We start from the raw sequence: 26,240 nt of genomic DNA, 5'->3' as shown, positions 1-26,240 counted from the left end.
AATTGGCTCAGATTGTGCTGATGAAGGCAAACTCATTTAATCTTGCACATGCACACTAAGTTAATGCACACACACACACACACACACACACACACTGCAAAGGTGTGTTTAAACCTAATGGGGCATGAAGTGGTCTGCAGACCTTGGGACCATGCGTGTGCAAAAGCAACGTGTGTGTAAGAAGTGAGGTCTCCATCGTGACAAAACAGACACGATCCCATGCGTCATGTTTCCGTAATGTCGGCCCTCTTACTGACGTGAATGGACTTCCTCATGTTTTACAGACTGGTTTGAAATGACGCGCCCTGATGTTTGCCTCTGAAGTTACGCGAAGGACGCCAAACGGCCAAAGTGAACGCCACCTTAGACACACACACTCACGCATACAGGACACGTGCCTGATAATACAGTATACTTGTACAGTTTAAAGGCAAGGCTAGTGTCCACTAAACCTTGAAGTATGCAACATGACAGCCCGTGCAGAGTAACAGGAGATTGATGCTGTGTTTTAGAGATGTCAGCAAGTCTCGTATTTCAAGTTTATACAAGCGACACGGCAGCAGCAGTGTATCCCTTGTGTGAAGCCAAGGTGACGCTCCTTCGATACAGTTGGAGGTAACTGTAACACGAGAGGTGATGAGATGAATTTTAATGAAGCGCAGCGTTATTCTTGATAAAGCTGTTTCATATTTAGCTTTTTTTTTTACAGCATGTAGTTGTTAACTGAAGTGTTCATGACAATGAAGGAATATGTAACTCTGAAAATGTTGAGATGAGAAAATAAACAATTCGTTTTTTCCTCAACTCTGTCCCGAATTGTTACATGTATTTAAATTTGAAAACCAGCTTTGATCTCATACCCATGTCTGAGCTAATCTTTTATGCTAACCAGCTAGCTAATGTTGTCAAACACTGTTGACATCAGCTTTAGTGGGAACCAGATTTAGCTTTGGGTAAAGCTTCTCCTGAGCTCAACAAACAGTACATAACAGCTGGGGAATTTATTGGTTTAATAAAATGTAATCCAGCATATCTGTGCGGTAATTATTAATCACCATGTTCTCTTTTCTCTGTTCCATTCATTTACAGAAACGCTGGAGTCTCAGAATGGATCCGCCAAGGTTTCCCCTTCACAGCTCCGGTAAGTTGAACACTCGGTTTCACTTCAACTCAAAGCTTCGGAGGCGTGAAGTCAAAAGCATCGAGCCCAACAGAACCTCAACAAGAACTATTATGAGCTGTGGGATCATTGGTTGCCTGGAGGTTCATCAGACCATGAAATGCTTGAAGTTAGCGTTGCCTTCCAGCTCCACATGCCCTACAGTGCGTGTTTATTGCAGATATACACGGATAACCAAATATTGAAATTCAAAGTGTTCAAAGCCTTCCTCTATTTTACACACCGTGTATGATTTGGATGAATTTGAATGATCAAATCATTCCTGGGATGGCAATGCAAATATTGAATTCAAGCAGTTTGTCTATGCATCAGTGTTACACATCACTGTGTTGAAACACAGGTCGAACACCATTGCAGTATAATTGCCAGAGAACATAGTATATAGGCAGTGGATGGGCTCAAACAGATGGGGTTGTTTCTCCCCACACACCTAAATGTGTTTCCTGCATCAAGAAGACTCATATCAGCCGTGTACAATCATAAACAGGGTCTCCTTGCGGATGAGAGCGCCTCACAAAATAAAAATGCAAACAGAGAAGAAGAGAACAGAAGCTGTTGATCGTGTGCCAGAGTTCCTGGAATAAATCGAAGACACAATTAACAGTAAAACTACGTCGCTGCACTGCCAGTTCTATTTTTATCATCTGATTTTTCACCTATTTCTGTTGGATGGATTTATTTCACAAACGTGTGTGTGTACCGATAAACTGAACTTTACAAGCTGGCCAGGCCTGCTGTTTCAGATTATATGTAGTTCAGTTCACTTTAATACTAATCATGTTCACGTTCCAGTTCATTATCATGTGTGTATCAACACTATGAAACGCTGTCAACTGTTCAGCGACCCGACTGCTTGAGGAAAGGAGCTGTTATTGAGACTTGGTGCTGTGTGATTTGACGCTCTGGTGATGTTTTTTTAGATGGAAGGAGAGAGGACAGAGCTTGTGTCCTTGATGATGCTTTGGGCTTTCCTTTTTGCAACCAGCGGTATAAATGTTGTGTAGGACAAAGAAACTCTTAGTCGACGCATCGATCAGAGATTTGTAACACACTAAAAGCACGACTTTTCCTGCTTTCTTTAACCTCCTTTTGTAGCCGTCTGCAGTCCTGAGCGGGAAGGTTGTAAAGCCACACAGTAATACAGTTTCATCAGAACACTCAATGGTGCAGCAATAAAAGTTTATTCCAACAGTCTGTGTCCGTGTGGAATCGAGGCAGAAATATCCTCACAAAGTCTGACTCCGTCTAATAAACTCAATAAACAGATACTGACTTCTATTTTATGTATTTAAGATAACATGAAGTGTACCATATGTACAAAACACCGTAGCGTTCTCCTCCATTCATGTCAGATTTGAAGCAGACTTGAACCTGTTGTGACCCTTTCAGCACCAGATCAAGGAGAGATGAGAGCGAGAGGACACATTCTCTCTGTACGACGTTAAAAACACACTGAAGACCCTGATGTGTGAGGTTCTGTGTGTCTCTGTGGTCGATCAAATGTGAAGTCAGGAGGACAGAAGCCCATGTTCGTTGTTTCCCCCTTCAAATGGGATTTGATGTTCTGAACTTGAAGTACAGTACCACTAAGAGTAGGAAGGAGGAAGGAGAGAAGAGGATCTGGAGTTCTTGATGGATGTCAAGACTGAGACCATCTCATATTCTGCTGATCTAACCCCCCCCCAGTCCTCCAAAATCCTACTCCCCGTTCAATACTGAAATATATATATATATATATATATCCCAATACAGCGCTGCAGGGACGACGTATATTTGAAGGCCAACTCCAGATGTTAGCATCACACTGGTTCCCACGACAAAAGTTTGAGTGTCATTGCAGACAACTAAAACTATTGCCAAACAACTGAAAGCCATAATGGTGACAGAGTTGTTGTAACCTGTTGGTGTTTCTGCTTGTGTGCTTCAGAGAGCGCTGTCTGCTGCCGCTACAGATGGCTCTGGAGTCCAAAAACACCAAACTGGGACAGGCGGCGCTTACTGGGATGCAGGTACCTCAACATACAGCGACGCAGAAAGATTATTCATTCTTTTTATTTTGAACCATCTCCTTCATTTTAGTTATCTGGTTCTGGATTGAATCTGTGGTTTGCAACAACTTAAACTTCAATTTAAAGAAGAAATGTCACAATCCTCCATTTGACCTTTTTTATTGAAAAGCAACAAAATGCATCTTTGTTCAACTCGATACATGCTGCAGCGTTACTTGGTCGAGTGTGACCAAGCAAGCAAACCTACGATTTTTTTCTGGAACTTTTTCCACTACAGAAATGAAAGTTTAAAATATGTATTTATTTGGACATCACGAGGGAGGCAGCTGCTTCAATAAAACTCTCTTCCCTCTGCCGTCGTCCAATCAGAAGCTCCTGTGTGAGGACAGGTTTGTGGGCGGGGTCGGCGTGGAGGTGGAGGTCCTGGAGAAGCAGCTGCTCAGCCAGATGTTGGAGGCCATCAGAGTCACCCCATCCCTCCATGAAGACCTGCAGGTGGAAGTGATGAAGGTAAAACCTGGTGATGCACCGAATCCTTTAAAGTGTTTCTTTGTATTGCACTGTGCCCACTCAATCTGCAGGAGACCTGGCAGCTGAATCACTCTGCATGAAAAACATTAGCATTTTGCACAGCAGCTTTTACTTTGATGGTTTCCTGTCGCAGCTCTGTTATCAACTCATGTTGCTTTGCATATTTTGTGTTCAACTTAAATGGACTAACTTCGTCACAGCCCTTATGATTGCGATGAGTTTACATCAGTTCAAGTCCCTTTTCTCCTGAGCTGTTAAATCGATCCACCCCATAATATTAAGGAATGATGGAAACATTAGTTACTGACTTCACTCTCCTTTAGAAAGTAATATGTAACTGTGTTTCTGTCTCCTGTGTGCAGGTCCTGCTGTGTATCACCTACTCATCAAGCTTTGACATCAATGGAGACTCCATCCTCCGGATAGCTGAGGTAGGACAGCCTGAAGCGCATCACATATGTGAGATCATACACGTAGCAACAACAAAGGGACTTTCTGTTTGCTTTTGCAAAGCTAATCAGCGATATGCAGAAATTAATATTTTAGTTGACTTGTTCAGCTGCTGTTGGGAATGTTGGAGACGGCTGTATTTTAAAATGCGTCTAAGACATAGCAGAGGGTTTATCCGTTTAGGTTTCTGTTGTTAGACGTGAATAATTAAATGGACTAGACGGACTTAACTAGGACTAAATGCAGAGAATAGTTTCACAGATCTTTACGAGTGAACCCTCAAGCTGTGTTTTAAAAGCTAAATGAGCTTTAATGAGTTCTGAAAGGGGGGAAAGATGTGCTTGCAAGAGGCTTTGAGTTGCAGCTAAGACGAGAAAAGCGCTCTATAAATGCAGTTCCATTCACTTTGGTTCGCTGTTTCTTCTCTGTGGAGTTCTTAACAACAAAGCAAAATTGAGGCAAAGATTCTCTCATGGTCACAGTATTGATTGGACTGTTCCCAGACCGTACTAATGACAGACAACATTGCTTCTTTTTTTTTTTTTTGAAAGACAGTGAACTGTTTGAAACCCAAGCGGTACATGAGCTCGACCTATTTTTAAAGGTGAAGCTATGCTCCGTCCCTACACACCCGAAGGCCTCGTCTCATGCTGTAATCTCATCCATTATTCAGACAGTTGAGATGAGTGGTCCTGCACACACACACACACGCACACGAAGATGTGCTACTTTTTTAGAAATATAAAAACAAGAACACAAGAGTGGTTTGAGAAGCTACACACTTTCCACAGCCACCTTTAAAGACCATGTCGGGTGAGTATGTGACACTCAGAAGATAGTCTTTTGATAAAGGTCTGCATAATTCTTCAAGAAGCACATTGTAACAGTCAACAAACGAAACCATAAAGGGCCCCCGGCTCCTGCAGGTGCTCCACCTGAGCAGCAATCTAATGAACTGACAACAACCAGCCAAACCTGTTATCTGCAAACTTCAGCCTAAATGAGTGTTATCTGTGGTGTGTGTTCCTTTAACATCACTTCACTCAGCAGCAGCTCCTGTACTGTATGTCTGACGTCCATTAACGGGTCATAAAAACCTGGTCAACATGTTGTGTTAATGGACTCAGTGCTGCCAGGGACGGCCATCTGGTGTGTGTGTGTGTGTGTGTGTGTTTGTGTGGGTCATCATAACTCAGAGAGGCTTGAGAGGTTGTCAGCACCATCCCATACAAACAGTGAGGCTTAGCACAGGTTCTCAATGCGGGGATTGGCAGCGCTGAGGGATTCATCCAGTTTCAGCCACCGGGAGCTGGAGGTTAATACTTTACCTTTAATACCATGACGTCAATTACAGTACATGACGGCGCAACACTAACTTTTAAAAGCCTTTAATTTACAGCCCTGCATGGAAAGTAATTTGCAGATCATTCCCGTCACCTACGATTGAGCTTAACGGCATTGTGCCGTGTCATGAAACTGCTTTGTAACTCACAAGCTCAGTCATTCACGTTTTAGCAAACAGCTGCTTTTCTGTCAGCAGTAGCAGTTGTGTCATTGTCTACAGCTGGCAGCCTGCACCACCTAGAGGACAGGAAAGGCATGACATGGTGTTATCGCCACCTGCAGGCAAAGGAAGGAATAGCTGCAGTCATTTCATCACTTGTGCCACTTGCAGGTGTTGGGAACGTAAAGGAGCGTGTTTGGGTTATCAGCATCTAAGAAACTAAATTCTTGACATCAACAGAATTATTGGTGTAAGTAACAATTATTAATGATTATTAATAACAACGGGGCACCACCCTGCGAACAGGGACCAATAACCAAACGATAAAACTAAGTCTCATAATTAGTGTTCACTCACGATGTCAGTAGTCTGAGTACTATTACACATTCGGAGTGAAAGTGAAGGTTTAAGTTCGAGCACAGACCACATACACAGTTATTATCACAATACGCATGCACAAAGTAATCACAGACAGCTGCTCTTTAAAATATAACAGTTTATTAAGTTATAATACTGATGATCTCGTCAACTAATATCTAAACTAACAACAACTATACATTCATGAGCACGCTGTCTAAAATCAACAGACTATTGAAAAGAGGGGGGGGGGGTGTGTGCGTGGGTGTGTGTGCGTGTGTGTGTGTGTGTGGGGGTATGTGTGAGCAAAGGGGGGGGGGAGCGAGGGAACAGCTCAGTGACGTAGCTGGGAAGTGGTGACGTCTCTCATGCGTGGGACCCAAAATAGCGGAGAGCCAACAGGGGACCCGGTGTCTACTGGTAGCTGTTCAGCACGTAGCTCGATTAGCTCAAAGCTATATGTGTGTGTGTGGGTCAGTAAAAGAGAAGGGAACGGAACCCAAACAAAATGAAATAAAACAAGCGATTACGATCCTCTGCGCCGCGCGGGAGTACGGAAGATTGCGCTCTCAGCCCGGGGAAAGAACAGCGGCTCTTTGTCTCAGCCGGCGGTTCTGACCTCCTGAACTGATGAGAAGCAACTTAGACTTCACTGCGGCTCGCTCAACACAGATCACAGTAGCATGGAATACACGCTACTTCGACACAACCCCTACGATCTCAGCCATCGTTAGTGTCGGCGATTATTAAGCACACCTCGTTATAAAAATGAACAGTACTATAAGCACGTAAACAAGATAAAATAAACACAAATGAATTCTCTCTAACTCTGCCCAGACTCTATTTTGCCTTACGGTACGGTTCAATCGTGGTGATTGAGGAGAGTCTTTCTGCGGAGCTTCGGTGGGCTCAGCAGCGGCGTCGGAGGCCGTGTTTCTCTCGGTGAGAGAGGATCGCTGTCGTCTGGATACGGGAGTTTCGCGTCCTTATTGCCGGAGCAGACGAGGCGCTTGGTGGAGAGTGAAGAGTGGAAATTCTCGGTCTCTCGTTCTGAAGAAGTCTGCTTCTTCACTTCTGCAGGATTAAACGGGTTCGCTTCGCGGATGCGAACAAAGATAAAATAGACAGTTTGGTGAATTCGGCCAGCGAATATAAACTGTTAACCGAGGATTTTGGTTAAAAGGAGGAACAACGTTGCTGCGTGCCTCCTGCTACCCCGGAGGGATCAGCGGAAAAAGCATTGAGGTGGGGGCTGCAGGCAGTTTTGTAGAACAGTGGCTGAACCACAGGGGTCCTGATGCTGTCTTGGCTCTCGGCCAATGAGATTGCAGCGGTGCATTCAGGTGACTTCAGGAGCCCATAGTTTTTGGGGGGGAGGACAATTCACTGAAAGGCACTTTTGATAAAAGCCTCTGAAAAGCTTGCGTCGTATCACAGGAAGCGTTGTGTTGCTCAGCTGCTCACTAACTGCCGTCTTACCTTCCACAGTGTTTACTCTGTGATCTTCTAATCTGGCTGGAAGATGTTTGTCACCCTGACAATACCCCCCCCCCCCCCTTTCATTAGTCTGGTAATGTCTGCTTTCCTGGGGACTTGTGCGTCAGGACCTGGTCTGCTTTTGTGACTCAGACATTAGAAAGATCACACGCTGACTGAAATAATTGTGTGTGTGTGTTTAGGTGTGTATCCAGACCTACGTGTCCAGCTGTCACCAGCGCAGCATCAACACGGCGGTCCGAGCCACGCTGAGCCAGATACTGGGAGACCTGACGCTGCAGCTGAGACACAGACAAGAGGTCACAGCCTCATACAAAACACACACACACAATACAGTAGACACAGACACACACATGTAGACATTGAACACTGAATATAATGCTGTAAAAATACTGTCGTTACTATTACACCATATCAAATGCTGCAAGAGAAACAAAACTAAGTGCAGAGCACACGGTGACAAGTTTAGGAAGCCCGGGACCTTGCAGTGTTTAAAAAAAAAAATTAAAATAAAAGTTTAGTTTTGTCTCCTTAGAAAAACAGAAAAAGTTCTGAAAAGAAAAGTTGAGAAGTTGGAGAGCCAATCAACAGAAATGTTATCTACAATTTTCTCTACAAGCTCCTCAAATGATGATGTTTGTTGCTTTTGTCTGTTTTATATTTTAAATTGTAAGTCAATCAGAAACACATGTATACTGTGAATAGACGAGTACGAGACTCAAGCTACCTTCCGAGCCTGCAGACAACAACACTTTGCTTGACAACACTCTTTCACACTACATCTGTGTTGACACTGAAGCCCAAAAAGACCCACTCCCAGTAAACACGCCCCCTGTCGTGTGCTCCTCCGCAGGGTGCAGATGGAGACGAGGTGACTGCACCGCCACTGCATAGAGGAGGTAGGCGACATCATTACCAGCTCTATCCTTCACCTCTGCAGCTCTCGTCATCAGCTCCAGAGCTGCCGTCGATCTTGACGCCGTTATCAGCTGTTACTGCTAAATGAGCGCGGTGCAGAGCGGCGGCTGTGAGGCCTGTCAGTGGGGCACGCTCGCACCCAATAACATGCATCCACAGCCGGCCCGCCTATGTAAGCAAAGCACAGAGACGCTCTGATTCAAACACACACAGAGCGAGAGTGACTTCACTCTTCTCAGGTAGACATTGCTCCATTACTCCACCATGTTACTAAACGGACACTCTCCCAGGAAGCTTGTGTAAAGCTGAGGCCAACAAAGTTCTAACATGGCACCCTCAGGACAAACTGCTGTTTCCTCATGTTGAAGTGAGCATTAAAGCTTCATGGAGCAGCTAGTGGCTGTGGGACTTATCGTCTTCTTTAGTGTTCAGAACAAACCGTTTTATAGCCGTTATAAAGCTACCGTTATCCCCCGTCTGCAGGTAGTAAGAAACTCCTCCACAGTGAGAGTGTCGGGGGTTCTCTGTGGTACTATACAGCCACACAGACGGCATCGCAGTTGATTCATCTGATTTATTACAAAGAAACGAGGAGGAGAGAGAGGAAGTGAGAGACAGGCGAATGTAATTTGTATCACTTCATGAACATATTCAACAAAGTAGGTGTCATGAATTCACTTGTTGTTGTATGTGTGTGTTTGCAGACATTTCTCCCACCAGCCAGGCTCTGTGTGAAGATGTGGTGATGGTTCTGACTGTTTTCTGTGGAAAGTTGGAGTCAGTGGACAGGTAACTCTGCAGCTTCACTGTTACTTGGTGTACTATTCTTTCTCTTGTTGTACTATTTAGGTGGTAATTGATTTTCTATGTGCCAGATGAAACATTCAAAGAAACAAAAGCTTTAGCTGAAAAGGCGTGTCAACAGACTGTGTTGATTCACACTCTCCTCTGACTGACCCGCTCGCATATCATTGATAGTGCTGGTTAGTTTTGGGGCGAGATGCTGATGTCAGCCTCTTTTAAAAATACAGTCTAATGTGTAATATGTTCCTCTGAATCACTGACTGTTGTTGTGTCTTTCCATCCGAAAGTGAGAACCAGCTCCTGCAGCTCCTCTACCTGGAGTGCATCCTCTCCATGCTCAGCAGCTGCCCTCCCACAATGCACCTGTCCAGAGGGTTCACCGACCTCGTATGGTAACATGTAACTCTTCTATAATCCCGTGTTTGTGGAATGGTGTCAGTGAACTCATTTAAATGTTTAGGAAATGCTTCATGTGATGTTTTTTGGACGCCTTTTTTCCAGTTAATGATAGTTTTTGTAAACATTGTGGTTTTTTTTTTCAATTCCTTAACTCACCTTACTTTAGGTCACTGCACTCTAATGTATACATCATCCTAAAAATCTATAATTTTCTTTCACCCAGGAAGCAGCTGTGTCCGTCCCTCGTGGCGATCATGGGAAATCCTGTCAACGACAAAACAATCGCTTCCCACCACGGCTACTCGGGCGCGTCAGACCGTCTCTCAGATAGACACAGTCTAGGTACGTGGGTGGTCAGCACAACTGTTGCATGTACAAAAATACGAGGGCTAGTTTGAGTCCGTAGCCCAGACACATCGAAAGAGAAACATTTCCAGCTGTAAAAGTTAGTTTGATGTTCACAAAGCTAACTGACTTAAAAGTGTCGCGGTTTCATTCGTCTCTTGCAGAAGCTTGTGCTTCAACTAAAGACACTGTTTCCACACATCCCATGTTATAGTGTCTGTGCTGACTGGCCGGCCTGTTATCCTCTTAGAGCCGAGTCAAAGGTTGTAAAGACGAGCAGTTACAAAGCCTGACGTCAAGATTGTTGTAACTGCTTTGGAACAAGCTCATTTACTTAATTGGAGATTAAATAATTAAACGGTCTGTGTTCATTTTGAACAAAATAAACAGGAAGCGGCCGTTTTTACCTCGGAAATGAAGACCATATATAATTATTTATTATCTCCTGCCAGCAGTCAGCTTGATGGTGTCCCCTTCCTTTAGCAGGAAACGTTTTTACTACACATCACGGTGAGGTGATGATGTTTTTAGGTTATTCTGGTTCAGGCCTACAGACGTCTCTCGGCTTGTAAATGTGATGTACTTTAATGGTTCATCTTCATGTCCCTTCTTTTTTTTTCACCTCCAGGAATCAGCCAGGAGGTGGACTCCTTTGGTGGAGGGGTATCCGATCAAGGCAGAGGGTCCGGCTGTTCCTCCAGCGCCCCCGCCAGGATTGCGCCGGTAGTGCGGACCGTGTGCTACATCGCCGCAGAGCTTGTGCGTCTGGTGAGCTGCGTGGAGTCGATGAAGCCGGTGCTGCAGTCGCTGTACCACAGGATCCTGCTGTACCCGCCTCCTCAGCACCGCACCGAGGCCATCCGCATCATGAAGGAGGTGGGAGGAGGAGGAGGAGACGTTATTGCTCACCTTTTGTGCCATTATAACTTTCAGATTGATTTTCCACCTTCAGTCAGCCATTTATTTCCTTTCACTGAAGTAGAAGTAAGTATTACACTGCAATCTATTTTTGTGTGTGTGTGTGTGTGTGTGTGTGTGGGTCAGATCCTGGGCAGTCCCCAGAGGCTGTACGACCTCGCCGGTCCGTGCGTGGTTGAGCCTGAAACCAGGAAGCGTTCCTTCTCAAAGAGGAAGTCCCACCTGGACCTGCTTAAACTGTGAGTAACTCCTTGTTCTTTATTTGACTATTAGCAGGATTTACTTTATGAAGTTGAATAGCATCTGGTCATAACGTTGCTCTTAAAGCTACACAGTGTTACTTTTCACAAAAATGCTAAAATAATGCATTTTATTCACTATATTACAGTTGTTCTGATCTTGATGTTTTTCATTGATGATGTTCCTTAGATAAGAAGCTGTATCATTTATTTGGCACTGGTAATCTGACAGTCACAATGTTTCACAAAGTAATTTGATAATTAACCAAAGTACAATGAACTGAAAGCCAGCAAAGCGGCTACGATATGATGTGCGTTTGTATGTTTCTGCTTCCTTCTTCAGAGTGATGGACGGGATGACCGAGGCCTGCATGAAGGGAGGCATCGAGGCGTGTTACTCGTCGGTCTCCTGTGCCTGCGCTCTCCTCGGGGCGCTGGACGAACTGTCGCACGGCCGCGGCATTCAATCTGAGCAGGTACGCTACTGTGACAGGACGCCACAGTACTCCAGTGATTCTGCAAGTACAAAAACCGTAACGTAGCCGATGTTTCTCAGGCTCGGCTTCTCCTCAGACGACTGGACGATCTGAAAGAAGGGATAGAGTCGACGCGGGAGTCCATGGAGATCAACGAGGCCGATTTCAGGTGGCAGAGACACATCCTGTCCTCTGAGCAAGCTCCGTGGGACCCCAGCTCTTCTACCGCCAACGTGGCCACCACCGGGCTCACCGAGCTCGACATCAGCATCAGCATCACCACGGAAACGGGCCAAACCACTGTGGATCTGGAGGCGGGCGAGCTTGGCGTGGGTCCGGGCACTACTCCTGAGGAGTGCGGGGAGGACGCACGCCTCCCCTCGGCCTCATCCTGCGGCGACCAGGAGGGAAGCAAACGTGAGCCGAGCGTCGAGGCAAACCAGGGGAGCAAACGGGAGGAGGGAGGACGCGCAGTGGAGGTCGAGGGAAGAGGAGAAAAAGAAAGAGTAGGTGGTGGTGTTGGTGGGGGAGAAAGAGGAGCTGTGGTTCCTCCAGACGTGGTGCAGCGAAGTCACGGCCTCGTCTACCCCGACATCACCAACTTCCTGTCTGTGGAGTCCAGGACCAGACCGCACCACGGAGGAGGGTCACGATACAGCGAGAGCAACTTCAGGTCAGTGTGTAAAGTGCAAAGACTGAAGTGAACATACAAGTATTACTGTATTTGAGAAGCCTTTGATGTTCTATGCTTTTGTTACAACTTCTTAGCCACAGAATATGTTACTTGAAATAGATGAATTAATTATGTGACATTGTGACAGATTCTCTCTCTCTCTCAAGACCAACTCAAACCACCCGCTGCCTGAAATCAATCAGACATTTTTACAGTACAACAACATATAAAAGTGACATAATAGATCCACCTGTTGGTTCCCCAGTATCGAGGAGCAGGACTTGTCGCGGACAGAGTTCGACTCATGTGACCAGTACTCCATGGCTGCAGAGAAGGACTCGGGCCGCTCCGACGTGTCGGACATCGGCTCCGACAACGTCTCGCTGGCGGACGAGGAGCAGCAGACGCCTCGCGACTGCCCGGGCCACCGCTCCCTGCGCTCCGCCGCCCTGTCCCTCAAACTGCTCCGCAACCAGGAGGCCGACCAGCAGAGCGCCAGGCTGTTCGTCCAGTCCCTCGCGGCGCTGCTGCCCCGGCTGCTGGGGTTGGCCACCGCCACGGAGGTGGACCTGTCGCTGCAGAACTTCTCCTCCTCCTTCTGCTCCGGACTGCAGGCTGGTGAGAGAATCAGAATCAGAAAGGAGGGAGAGGGTTAGAGGTTTTGAGTCCCAGAATGAGACTCACTGTTTGAACAAGATGTTGTAGAATAAATCTTCACTTCAGAGCAGTTTTAATAAAACGTTTTGTGCCTTTTAGGCACGACTCACAATCCATCTGTAAAAGCAATGTAAAGGAGTTTTGAAAAATTCAAAAATCCCTCCGCCTCCCTCCAGGTGGGATCCACTCTCCAGGTTTCGAGGCAGGGGACACCCTGAGCTGTCAGTCTCTGATGAACGCAGACGGTCTCTACCTGGTGTCGTACTACGTTCTTCTGCTCAATCTCAAACTCTGCTGCTGCGACTACTACAGGAGGCGAACGCTCGCACCCATCCTCGGCCTGGTGAACAGCAAAACCACACCAAACCTCTGACTAATGGAGTGTTTGCACATTGTTTTATTGATGAAATGAAGGGAAAATGAGACAAAATGTGTATTTGCAGACTCCGCTCACAAGTCGGAGTAGGATAGATTCTGATGTGTGTTGTGTGTGTTTTTTTTTTTGCAGAAGGAGTTTGTGCGTCTGATCCAGAACAGCGGAGTCCTTGTGGTTCTCTCACAGAACTGGATCGAGGAGCTCTACCATCAGGTGTCAGAGCGCAACCTGCTGGGCGATGCCGGGTACTGGGGCTCACCGGAGGACCACAAGCTGCCGCTCATCACCGTGCTGACAGGTACACGTACACATTTGTATGTCTGGCTAGTCTCCACACAACCTAACATACCGCAGGCTGTATTTTGTCTGGGCTACAAACACCTGGAAACATCATGACATGAAAAAATGCACTCCTTTCCTTGGGGGAGAGTTTCACCAACTTACTATATTTGAACTTGTTTTTATTTTCTCATTATTTCCCCTCTTTCCTCTCCTCCTCCTCCTCCTCCCTCAGATATTGACGGTCTGGGCAGCAGTGCGATTGGAGGACAGCTGATCAGGAGAGCGTCCAACCAATCACCACTCAGCTGTGACAAGGCTGACAGTGACACAGTGATGGCAGGTCAGTGGCCAAAACCCCAGAAATACGACGGATGGATGAATTGATCGATTTACTCAGTGAATTATTCATTAGTTCCATATTGCTACAAGAGAAGTGTGTTTGTCTTTTTTCACAGTATGTAGGTTTATTTGTCCTTCAGCTGTGAAAAGTGTAAAATCTGAAAGATTTTTCTCGATTGCAGTATTTCTGGAGTAATGTTTAGAAGAGGAGCTTTTCCACAGCGCTGCTAAATCAGCCAAGCTCAACACTTCTAATTAAATACGGTTCACTCGCCCCTGAAGCTGTATTAATCAGTGTGCTGAAAGGTGAAGCTTCCCACAATAGTGCTGCATGGTCGACTGCTCCCACCTTTTTTGTTTTTGTGCCACCTGCACTCCTTCTGGTTTCCCTGGAGTACAAAGGATTGGCCAGAATTGCCATGGTGACTGCTGCTGAGTCACCGCTGATGACAGAGACAATACTCTTTGTGTGTGTGTGTGTGTGTGTCCATCAGTTAGTCAAGCCATTTGCTGTGTGAACACTCAGTAACAGCTCTGCTTTGTCGATGTAGTCTTAATGAAAGTGGAAAAATGACACTAATTTATTGTCTCCCTCCTCTTTGACTTTCCTCAGTTGAGCATTTGTGTGTTTTTTCCAGGCGCCATGTTCTCTCGCTTCATCCTCACCGGCGTGTGGAAGAACCTGATCGACGTGCTGTCCACGCCGCTGACGGGCCGCATGGCGGGCAGCTCCAAGGGCCTAGCGTTCATCCTGGGAGCGGAGGGAGTCAAGGAGCAGAGCCAGAGGGAGAGAGACACCATCTGTCTGAGTTTGGACGGCCTACGGAAAGCTGCTGCGCTCAGCTGCGCTCTGGGTGGGTGACTCGTTTGTCTCCTGTGTCTGTATTCATGGGATAAAACGAGATGCATCACTCATCAGGGAACCTTCCCCATAAATGCACAATCTCACATCTGTCTGGAATTAATCACAGGATCACATTAAGAGCCCGTCCTCCCCAACAGACCACAAGGACGCCCTTTAATGGTGTCAACGTCTATTTTTAACATGATTATCATTTTCAACATCTGTTTGAAAATGTCAGCATACATGGAACGTTTTGCTGATTGTTTTTCAGCTTTATTCTGCTTCACATTAATCAAATTCAACACTTTCACAAGTTAAAGAGACGTTCAAGTTTTCATACAGACCGTTCACTGCAGATTTAGGAGAGAATTTCAAGGGAAATACATTTTTTTTACAACACATTCTGAAATGATCAGCACGAATGAATATGAATGAACACATGGTGTACAACCTCAACTGTTCATGAGGACAGTATGGGGGAAGGGATGGTACAGTTTATGTACAGAGAGTTCAAATTTAAATACATCCAAAGGTGAAGGAACCCAGACGCACGGTGCATCAATCTGTGAAATGTCTTATCGTGTGTGTGTGTGTGTGTGTGTGTGCGCGCATATGTGTTTTTCAGGTGTGGCTGCCAACTGTGCCTCAGCTTTGGCCCAGATGGCTGCAGCCTCATGTGTGCAGGAAGAGAAAGAGGAGAAGGAAGTGGGAGAGACGGGCGACGCCATCACACAAGGTACCGAGAGCAGCTCACACTGTGATGAATACACACACACACACACACACACACACACACACACAGACTAAATTAACACTGAATTTGAGTTGGCATCATCGGCTTTGCACAAATTATCAAGAGGTTACAGCTCAGGAAAAAAGAGACTTGAATGATTATGGAGACACGGATATGCGACTGTTCGTTCTAAACAACAGTGAACTTCCTGAAGAGGTTTGCGTAGATGCTGCAACAGCATCATATCGATCAGAACTGGAGAATATTCCTTCATTGAAAAGAGAACAAAGAACAACACTGAAGGCTTTTTCCTCAATGGAAAGTATGTTTTGGCTCTTTTCCCAACTCTCTTCGGCAAGAGTTCGATTGACAAATTGTTCAACGAGGTCTTTTTCGTGACATCTCGTGAACGCTAGAACGCAGCATACATTTAAGTGTAATAAAGTTTGTGAATGCCGAATAATACCTACATGTGTACTGTACGTTATATATCCGGATATGCATTTGTGTGTGTGTGTGTCCAGTGAAGCAGCGCGTTGAACAGCGTCTGGAGCAGATGGGTCGTCCTCAGGGAGTTCGCCTCCACACGGCTCATGTGTTGTGTATGGACGCCATCCTGAACGTTGGACTGGAGATGGGCAGCCACAACCACGACTGCTGGCCACATGTCTTCAGGTACACACACACACACACACACACACACACACACGTTTTTATTACTTTTACAATTTCCAATTATATTTAACAGAACTTCTAAACACTTTTGGGATAAAAGAAGTAGAATTACATGTTCCAAAAATCGAAAACCGAGTGCGTTAGTTTAACTTTCCCACATAAATAGAAGGATTGCATTTTCAGGAAGTTGCAATATCATTTGGGACATTAAATGTTTTAATAAAGCCCTTTGATTGATTTCAAACACAGTTCTTTCGAAAACGGATATAGTACCAATACAATATGTATAACAATACAACTTGTATTCTCCTTTTCTGTTTCATCTCCTTTACCTCGTTCTGTTCTCTTCCTGCCCCTCACTCTTTGGCTCTCCTTCTCTCTCAGGGTGACTGAATACATCAGTTCATTGGAGCACACTCACTTCAGCGACGGCACCTTACAGCTGTCCTCTTTGACCACCATCACCCAGCAGAGCCAGCAGGCGGTCGGCGTGGACCTGGGGATGGAGCTGAGCTGCGAGCCCAGCCCGGAGGCCTCGGGGATGGGCCTGAGCCAGCCGGTCATCCAGCCCCTGTCCATCCAGGAGCTGCTGAGGGAGAGCGGCAGAGGCCGAGGTCTGGACCTGAAGATCGGCAGCCTGATGACTGGGACCAGCGCTGCCAAGGCTGTGTGTACGCTGTCAACACAGGCCGACAGGTAGGGCACGGATATCACGATACAGCACCGATTTATCTATAGAATAATATATATATTTATTCTTTTAGTGCTATTATATATCTAAACTCATCAAAGTCTATATTTTATCAACAACAATATCCTTATAACGACCACAAGATGGCAGCAGCAGCACAGCGCTGCCTGAGACTGAGTTTTAGGATTTAGGATGAAAAGTTTGGCACAAGCAGTTTGGCACAAGCAGGGAATAAACAGTGTTTATTTCAAGGATCATCTCTTATGTAACCAGTTATCTAGGCTGCTTTTAGGAGCAAAAAAAATGTTCCCTCTGATCTTTTTCAGCAGATGGACAGAACACATTTACAAGCTGAACATGGTGCCACAACATAGTAAATAGTCCTCTGCACAGGGCTGTCAGTGAGCTTCAAGGGCCTTAAAACGTTCCTCTGCACTCTGAATATTCACCGACGTGTTTTCACCTCACTTCACTTTACAACAACCATTTAAAATGATTGTGATGATTTGGGGTCGTTTTTTAACGTGTGTTCTAGGTTGTTTGAAGAAGCAGCTACTAAGCTGAACCTGGTTGGTCTGGTCGGCTTCTTGCAGCAGCTCAGGAAAGCGTCTCAGTCTCAGCTGTTCGACTCTGTTTCAGAAACTGGGGACTATTCACTGGCAATGCCAGGTACACGCACGCACGCACACGCACGCACGCACACACACACACACACAGGATGAAATAGTTGATGGGTTACATGAGGTCATGCGCTTATATTGTAGCAACATATACTTCTGCTAAAGTGACCAAAATTCTGACAATTACATTTTTTTCTATTCTTAAGAGCTCTGTATGCTCTTTCTAATCACAGATTTACAAACACAGAACCCCTCGTTGGATAACGGATTACATTACCACACATTTAGGAAATTCATATTAGATTTAAGGACCTGAATAAAGCCCGATCAGAGCCTGTCTGCCTCCTCCGTGTGTCTGTAGGAGAGGCCAAGTCCACGCTGGACCGGCGCAGTGCTCTCCATCTCTTCCGTCTGGGCGAGGGCATGCTGAGGATCGTCAGGAACAGGAACCGACCTCTGCTCCACATGATGAGGGCCTGGAGCGTTGTGGCACCGCATCTGGTGGAGGTAGGCAACTTCTGCCTCTTTTAAAAAAACCAAAACCCAAAGGGAGCGCTGCTGCAACAGGCTGCAGCGTGCACAGAGCCATCTAAAAGGGTTCATCGGGTTCCTGCAGACTGCCCGTCATTCAAAAGCTTTCATATGAAGTAGGTCAGGATGTTTTTGCTTTTGTGTCGTTTATGTTTGGTCCATAAATGGAATACTTTTCTCAACAGTATTGAGAAACGACCAAGTCCAACAGTTTTAAATTGCAGTGCCGTAGTGTTTGTGACCACCTAGTTCATGTTGAACAGCTTCTCCCGCTTGTTAAAGCTTGCTGCTAAAACAGTAAGAGTGTCTTCTTCTCCCAGGCTTCATGTCACAAAGAGCGCCACGTGTCCCAGAAGGCCGTTTCCTTCATCCACGATGTTCTGACGGAGGTGCTGACGAGCTGGGCGGAGCTTCCGCACTTCCACTTCAACGAGGCGCTGTTCCGGCCCTTCGAGCACATCATGCAGCTGGAGCTGTGCGACGAGGACGTCCAGGACCAGGTAGAGTCCACTCGTACTGACGTCCATCACTAAACCACGCGTGTAGCACCTTTATTTTGCCACACAGCTAACAACGTGTCTCTCGGTTCGTCTCCCTGCAGGTGATAACGTCAATCGGCGAGCTGGTGGAGATGTGTTCTCCTCAGATCCTGTCAGGGTGGAGGCCTCTGTTCAGCGCTCTGAGGACCGTCCACAGCAGCAAGACCGACACTAAAGACTACCTGCTGGGAGAATACTCCATGGGTACGTCTGACAGGCCCTGTTGCAAACCAACACACACGCATTTTATTCAAAGAAATACCTGAGTAAGTGTGTCATCTGACAGAAACAACCAAATGTATTCTTTCTTCCCCCTTCCCTCCCTCCCTCCCTCCCTCCCTCGTGTTCTCTCCTCTAGGGAAGTCCCAGGCTCCGGTCTTTGATGTCTTCGAGGCTTTCATCAACACTGACAACATCCAAGTTTTTGCCAACGCTGCCACTGACTACATCATGTGCCTCATGAAGTTCGTCAAAGGCTTAGGTTTGTCTCACTTGTACATGCTATTTTTTTCAGTTCATTACTTTTACACACCTTTAGGGATTCTTCCATTCCGCTGTGTGTAGGACGCTCATGACGCACGTCCAAAATACTTACAAAGACTTAGCTTGCACAGTAACAATTGTTCTGTACCAAGTTATTATTGTGTGTGTGTGGTTGTCTGTGTGTGCAGGAGAAGTGGACTATAAGGAGATTGGAGACTGTGTCCATGCGTCGGGTTTCAGCTCCACTGACCTCTGCCTGCCGGCTCTGGACTACCTTCGCAAATGTTCACAGGTACGACGTTTCTATTGGGTTTTAAGCTAATTAGTGTCGAACATTTTGCTGTGACACCATTAAAAAACGAATTTCAAAGTAAAAGTTCCTGATCCTTTGTGCCTTCAAAGTTGTATGAATAAATTACACCAAAAACACTTTTTCTTCTCAAAACTGTCCCACTAAGTGACAGAATAACACATTCAATAATCTACAGTACTGTCCAGATTATTAGTCCAAATATTCATTGAGTAGCTGCAGATAGCAGAAGCATATATGCACGCATTTGATCATGTGACATAGTGAAACATTTGATTGACAGCTGCTGGCAAAGATCTACAAGATGCAGACCAAGCCGGTGTTCTTGGGGGCGCGGCTCGCCAGCCTGCCAATGAGATCACAGGAACGCTCAATCAGCACCGAGGACGGGATGGACTGTGTCCTGCAGGAGTTTGATGACGACACGGGTAACGCGCGTGTTTGTCTCATTTCCTTACTTTTCCATCCTCTCCATCCCCCTCCAGCACTCTCTCTGACCCCCCGCTGTGTGTCGCTGTGTTCTCCGTCCCGCAGGTCTGATCCAGGTGTGGATTTTGTTACTGGAGCAGCTCACAGCAGCAGTGTCAAACTGTCCCCGCCAGCACCAACCTCCAACCCTGGAGCTGCTCTTCACTCTGCTCAGAGAGGTCATCACTGTGCCAGGTAACACACACAGACACGTGTGTGTTTGAACAGCTGTTTTATACCTTAGTCCCAACGTTTTAGAACAATTAAGGAGGACAGTGATCCTTGACACAAAAACAAGGTCACGAAAGAAGTTGTTTTTACAGCCAAACAGTGGAATGTTCTTGAATGGCCAAATCAGTCACATGATCTCAATCCAAATGAACTTGCAACAGACTGAAAAAAACCCATAACAAGCATCTCAAGCTGGCTTAGCTCACTTAAAGGTCCATTGTCCAAGTAAGAATACCTGCCGCTTACCCTGACAGTCCTAACTGTGTCTCCTCCCTCCAGGTCCGGGCTTCGCCATCTTCTCCGTCATCCAGCTGCTGCTTCCCGTCATGTCACTGTGGCTGCAGCGAAGCCACGGCGACCACTCCTACTGGGATGTGGCGGCTGCAAACTTCAAACACGCCATCGGCCTGTGCTGCGAGCTGGTGGTGGAGCACGTCAACAGCTTCATACACTCGGGTGAGACGCAGCTGTTTTCCCCATCGCGTTCCACATTTTGCAGTGTCTTTGAAATACTAAATAGTTAAACAGACATTGCTCCACATAAACTCCGGGCTAATTGCCACTTTGTCGACTCTCTTTTTGAGACGAGCACTGAAGAACTGTATTGTTTCCAAAGCTCAGCCTTCCTCTGAACAGGGCAAAAGCTTCCCGATGCTCAAATATTTCCTGCAACAACTGTCGTCATTTTTAACCTCAGGAACCTTATTATGTATTATAAACTGAAGGTCCACCATCACAGATCTGATGAATTGTTCTCGGTCGTGTACAAAGTGTGTTTGTGCATTGAAGTGAAGTAGAGCGTGATGGATGACTTGTTATTCCACTGCCCTCCTCTTTCGTCAAATTAAATTGCGGCCACTCCATCTGCATCCCATGTGCTGATGGTTTGTGTTGTTGTTGTTGTTGTTGTTGTTGTTTGTGTGTTTGTGTCTCTGCCTTCCCTTTTTGCAGATATTGGATACGAGTCTCTGATCAACCTGATGTTGAAGGATCTGTTCAAGCTTCTTGTGGCTTGTGTGTCTGAGCCTGCAGAGACCATCTCCAGAGTCGGCTGCTCCTGCATCAGGTGACGACGCTTAACTTCCTCGTTCACCACACTGACAACCACGTGGAAACTGTAAAGGCAGGAATCACCTAAATTATGAACACAGTCTGAACCAGCTTTACGAGCTGAAGGTTTTAGCTTTTGACCGCCAATATTAGATGTTCGGCACTGTTTGCAATCAGACGAAGATGGATCCGTGAACAAAAAATAAAAGCACCTCTCACATTGATTGATTGATTGATAGATTTTGGACTTTGTCTTCTTGAACAGCAAATGAGGGGAGAGTATAATGTCTAAACACATCATCTGGCTGATAAAAATACATTATTTAAAATGGCCATTGGAATATTGCCCAGAAAAACTGCAATTAGACGATATCAATACTGGCTGACATGTTCCTTCATTTCCATGAACACACACTGTAGTTTATTTTGATTCAATCCCACACACACACCGTCCTGCTGCCAAAAAATACTTACGAGAACACACAATGTGCATTAATCCACCACTGAAAATAGTCCCCAGTAATGTCACTATTTACTCCAGTTTGATTCATGTTTGATGAAAACTCGAGCGGCCAGCTTGTTTTAGGAACATACTGAGCCTTTAAATAAAAGAGAAACTTAAAATGGCTCATATATATATTTCAAGATTTACGTCCTCGGGAGGAACCAACAGGTTTGAGGTGCCATATTTTTTGTGGGATTTACATGAACAAAAATACAAAATATCACCAGCATCATGTTCAGATCATAAACAATGGACAATGCGTTAGAAAGTAGGTGTTCAGATCACTTTTCCTCCCTCTAATGTATCCACTGCTGTTTCTATTGTTCCCCGTCTCTCGCCAGGTATATTTTGGTCACAGTGGGCCCAGTGTTCACAGAAGAGATGTGGAGGTTGGCCTGCTGTGCTCTGCAGGACGCTTTCTCTGCTACATTAGAGCCTGTCAAGGTAAACACACACACACACACACACACACACACACACACACACACAGATACATGCAGATACCAAGACTTAAAATGGCTTCTAAGTCACATGTTCGCACATAAATGTAAATGGGAAGGAGGAATACGCAGATTTGACCATTTTTTTGCTGCATTAACAGAAAAAAAGGTTTACACTTGAATTGTAATTGCTGTTCATTTTAATGCTGTGTGTGTGTGTGTGTGAGTGAGATCAGTAGAGGTGACGCAGCGCCAGGCATTTTGTGTGTGCGCTGTGTGTTCCTTCAGCTGACTGACTGCTGCTAAGCCGCTTTAGAGCCACGTGTGTGTGTTCAGAGAGAGAGTGATGATGATCTAACCACCACTGACAGATTATCTTTGCTTGTTTCCAGAAGATGCTATTTTAGGACTAGAACCGACTAAATGAGTCGTGTTTATTTTCTGGGTTCAGTTTTTAACGTCTTCAGCAAAAAGCATGAAGAAAAACAAAGATGAAATGTGGGGTCCTTTGTGTTACTCCTTCTTCTTGGGAAAGCACTTTGTGAGGAAATCATCTCCCAGTTTAATGTAGAAAATCTCAACATATAGCTTAACATGCTCTTAGCCACATTGACAGACATGCGGTCATTTTGTTTATGTAACAGCCTTTGTGACTGTCGCATCATGTTGGGGCTAACAGTTTGGTTTTATGTGGCACATCGTATTTATTTTGGACTTTTGGCCGTTTATATAAGAGCTCCTGTCATCAAGTGGCATGTTGGATGCGTTTACAGCTGCACTATCATAATGAACTGTAACTTTGAGTAGTATGTCGGCAGTTTTGCATAAATGTGGGTGTATACCATTACGTGCCTGAAAGGAGACACAAAGTAGCAATTTAGTTCCTTTTCTTCCTGCTTTTTGATGATGATCTTGATGTTTAACTTGGAGTGTCTGAACCTTAGAGTCAAGACGTCGTATGAATACAGAGTCATGGGGAATTTATTACACTGATTTATTTAAATGTAGGCAGAATTCACTATTAGTAAGAAGATGAGATGAAATGTTTTTTTTAAATATCACATATTTTATAATCCATTTCGAGGTGGCTTTAGGGACTCTAACTTTTCTGATATTAGTATTTTGCCCGACAAAAACTGGATGAAATATTTTCGATGGAACATCGAAAATATTTTCACAGCTTTTCACAGTTTTACCAGAGGCTATATATTGTAGAAGTACTATTGTATTATGTCATATAAAGTATTATGTCATGCATAAAGTTGATGATAACAGCGGTTGTTTTGCATCTTGTTTTTTTCACATTTGTGTATTCAGGGAAGTATATTTTGGTTAAATTAAAACATTCCCTCTATTGAATCAATGTACAAACATCAGACGGCTGCAAGAGGAGCTGCACGTTAACTCCTCTCTCTGTGTCTCTCTGTAGAACCTTCTCGCGTGTTTTCATAGCGGTTCGGACAGTTTTTCTGGAGACGCCTGCGAGGTGAAGGTGGCGGCTCCGTCCCACTCTCCTTCAGCTGAGGCCGAGTACTGGAGGATCAAAGCAATGGCTCAGCAGGTCAGCGCGACTTAAATACTGTGTGTTAACCATGACAAGTGTACTTCATATGAACCGGGACAGAGGAAGTGGCTTTACATGTTCATCGGGCTGTTTTTTAACCATAAGGGTCCACATGTCATTCCTAGTTGTCTCATTTTAAAAAGAAAGTTTGGCAAGAAATAAATGAGCTCTCCGGACAACAATGAGCTGGAAAGTTCATGAATTAACCACGAAGAAGTCAGAAGTGTCAAGTCAGTTTTATTTTACAGCTCAATACAACAAAGCACACATTTGCGTTAAGGGGCTTGACACTCTGTGTATTGGCAGGTTAAAACCTTATGATCATGTTATGCTGGATTATATTTGCTTATCTGTCTGTGCACTTCTCCTTTTTCCACCTCCCGTGGAATCTGGCCTTTGGGCTTCCCAGCCGATGATTTTAAAAACAAAGTCGTGGAGTTCAGGGGCAGAGAGAGAGAGACTCTAGGCATGAGGTCACGAATCTACAGACAAAACAACAGTGTGTTCAAAGACGCCTCCTACGGGTGTAATTATGTCTAAGTATCCTTATCTGAGCTTCATTCAGTGTCTCGCTCTTACCAGCCAGCTGGGAGATCCACATTTGTAAATGCAAACCGTATTTATTGCAATAAAACTCAAAAAGTACAACCTCGCTCTTAGTGAATTCATCTTTAAAGTGCCACAACATATGACACCCTCTGTAGACATTGTCAGTGCTTCCCAAAGCCCAAGATGACGTCCTCAAATGTCGTGTTGCTCCAAAACTCAAAGATATTTAGTTCCTGTCATAGAGAAGTCAAGAAACCAGGAAATCTTCACATTTCAATTTAACTAAAACGTCAACAAGCAAACATTACCCATTAACTACAGTACACTGTTGTCCTCTTTGTGTCCCAGGTCTTCATGTTGGACACCCAGTGCTCCCCAAAGACGCCCAACAACAAGGAGGGCTTTGAGCACGCTCAGTCCTGCGTTCTCATCATCGAGCTGCCGACCGACCAGCAGTCCAACGGGCACGCTCAGAAGAGGTGGGCAGCATGCACACAAGCGCCCACGCAACAAGCATGTTTCGCTCCATGTGACCATGATTAACTGCTTTTATTGTCTAACTAGAACTACAGTACACTCCCCTGATCCTGACCTCAAAATACATTCTGACCAAAACTCTAACCAAGAAGAAGCATGTTATTGTTTTTCAAAAATCAAATAAAAAAACAGAGAAAAGTCCAAATTAATTGAAGTAATGAGGGCAAAGTTTAACAACAGCAAAACTATGTCAGAAAATCCTTTTTAACAAATGTACAGTGTAGTCCAAGTCTCATTTATCCAGTTGTATGAATTTCTTCTGCATCTTGGCAAAGAAGAGGACACTTCTGCATCAACAGTCTCCACTTGCGCAGGAGCACAAGTGGAGACTGATTATTCTGCACAAGTTGTGTGACAGTTTGTAAACAGATTATATTATTATATGTTTGCTGTTGTTAAATGCGGCCACCATTTATTTTAAATAGTCTTTTCTACGACTTTTCTCTGTTTTGTGATTCTGCGTTCGCCATAGAGAGGCATGCAAGAAAAAAAAAAACTTCACAAAATCAAAGTGACAGGGTGAGTAATTGAGATACAAATGGTGACTGCCTGGGTGAAGTATTCCTGTAAGAAAGAAAACCAAATCAGTTTTTCTAAAATTTGCTGTCTTCTTTTGTTCAAAACTTGAAAAAACATGATTGGAAATGCAGCCAAAATCGAACCCTCACTTCCTGTCTTTGCTTGTCGTTCTGCTGCTGTGGTTGCAGGAAAATTGGGTAAGGCCGTTTTCATTGACATCGTTCCTTTATGAAAAATGTGCATGAACAGTCACACTAGCGTACCCACCTGCGGAGCCGCACAATGTGGAGATGGATTTGACGAATATTTGTGTTTTGTGTTATGACGAATCTTATGATTTACGTGAAGCTTCTAATGTTCAACCAATCATGGAGGTCAGATGGTAACAAAAATGGCTACAAGATGTATATTGACAGGATGCTGAATCTGAGTTCCTCTTATATAAAGTTGACTTGTAACAAAGCGATTTTATGGCTGCCAGTCGTTCCCTTATCTAACACAAATCAGCTTTATTGGTGCAACAGCATTTCATGATTGCTCATTCTTCATTAAAGCTTTTTCGGTTTTGACTATTATGTCATTGACTGCTCCCTCTAAAAATCCAATATAATATACTGTATGTACTGAAGCCACAATGCAGTGGCTATTAAATTGGTTTATCACAGCCTAGTTACAGTAGACAATTGTTTATTTGTTACTTGGGGCAAAGAGATTGTTCTTATCATTTAAAAAGGTGTTTTAACCGGCTTCCTGGTTTCTGCATCCTGCAGTATTCCGTTCCGGACCATCGTGGTTAGCCTGTTGTCGCACCAGGTCCTGCTCCAAAACCTCTATGACATCCTGCTGGAGGAGTTCGTCAAGCAGCCCGACGGAAACGAAAAGGTCACACGTGGGACCTCTGACCCCAGCCCGGCCACAGCAGGCTTCCTGCGCTACATCTCCATGACTAACTTAGCCATAATCCTGGATCTGCTGCTGGACTCTTACAGGTTACTGC

The 26,240-nt window shown here is 45.0% G+C and overlaps 1 protein-coding gene across 1 annotated transcript in view; it reads left to right on the top strand.

The window, feature by feature from the left end:
* Positions 1–26,240, top strand: part of arfgef3 (ARFGEF family member 3) — a gene marked incomplete at its 5' end in the record, with an annotated part of 30,910 nt that overhangs the window by 1,182 nt on the left and 3,488 nt on the right. Inside the window, 35 exons of the mRNA XM_079280462.1 lie at positions 1,090–1,141; positions 3,108–3,189; positions 3,559–3,699; positions 4,083–4,151; positions 7,711–7,827; positions 8,382–8,427; positions 9,151–9,235; positions 9,538–9,642; positions 9,873–9,991; positions 10,623–10,870; positions 11,039–11,151; positions 11,495–11,627; positions 11,708–12,300; positions 12,566–12,918; positions 13,134–13,300; positions 13,466–13,631; positions 13,848–13,955; positions 14,593–14,808; positions 15,424–15,534; positions 16,056–16,206; positions 16,591–16,902; positions 17,433–17,566; positions 17,879–18,024; positions 18,369–18,548; positions 18,650–18,791; positions 18,946–19,068; positions 19,259–19,362; positions 19,664–19,808; positions 19,915–20,043; positions 20,359–20,535; positions 21,031–21,145; positions 21,976–22,078; positions 23,504–23,635; positions 24,536–24,666; positions 26,014–26,232. Of these exons, the coding sequence (XP_079136588.1) occupies positions 1,090–1,141; positions 3,108–3,189; positions 3,559–3,699; positions 4,083–4,151; positions 7,711–7,827; positions 8,382–8,427; positions 9,151–9,235; positions 9,538–9,642; positions 9,873–9,991; positions 10,623–10,870; positions 11,039–11,151; positions 11,495–11,627; positions 11,708–12,300; positions 12,566–12,918; positions 13,134–13,300; positions 13,466–13,631; positions 13,848–13,955; positions 14,593–14,808; positions 15,424–15,534; positions 16,056–16,206; positions 16,591–16,902; positions 17,433–17,566; positions 17,879–18,024; positions 18,369–18,548; positions 18,650–18,791; positions 18,946–19,068; positions 19,259–19,362; positions 19,664–19,808; positions 19,915–20,043; positions 20,359–20,535; positions 21,031–21,145; positions 21,976–22,078; positions 23,504–23,635; positions 24,536–24,666; positions 26,014–26,232 (5,467 nt within the window). The remainder of the gene's footprint in view (positions 1–1,089; positions 1,142–3,107; positions 3,190–3,558; positions 3,700–4,082; positions 4,152–7,710; positions 7,828–8,381; positions 8,428–9,150; positions 9,236–9,537; positions 9,643–9,872; positions 9,992–10,622; positions 10,871–11,038; positions 11,152–11,494; positions 11,628–11,707; positions 12,301–12,565; positions 12,919–13,133; positions 13,301–13,465; positions 13,632–13,847; positions 13,956–14,592; positions 14,809–15,423; positions 15,535–16,055; positions 16,207–16,590; positions 16,903–17,432; positions 17,567–17,878; positions 18,025–18,368; positions 18,549–18,649; positions 18,792–18,945; positions 19,069–19,258; positions 19,363–19,663; positions 19,809–19,914; positions 20,044–20,358; positions 20,536–21,030; positions 21,146–21,975; positions 22,079–23,503; positions 23,636–24,535; positions 24,667–26,013; positions 26,233–26,240) is intronic.

The sequence above is a fragment of the Melanostigma gelatinosum genome, assembly GCF_949748355.1.
Source record: "Melanostigma gelatinosum genome assembly, chromosome: 12".
Classification (NCBI taxonomy): Eukaryota; Metazoa; Chordata; class Actinopteri; order Perciformes; family Zoarcidae; genus Melanostigma; species Melanostigma gelatinosum.
This window is presented reverse-complemented; position numbering and strand designations above follow the sequence as displayed.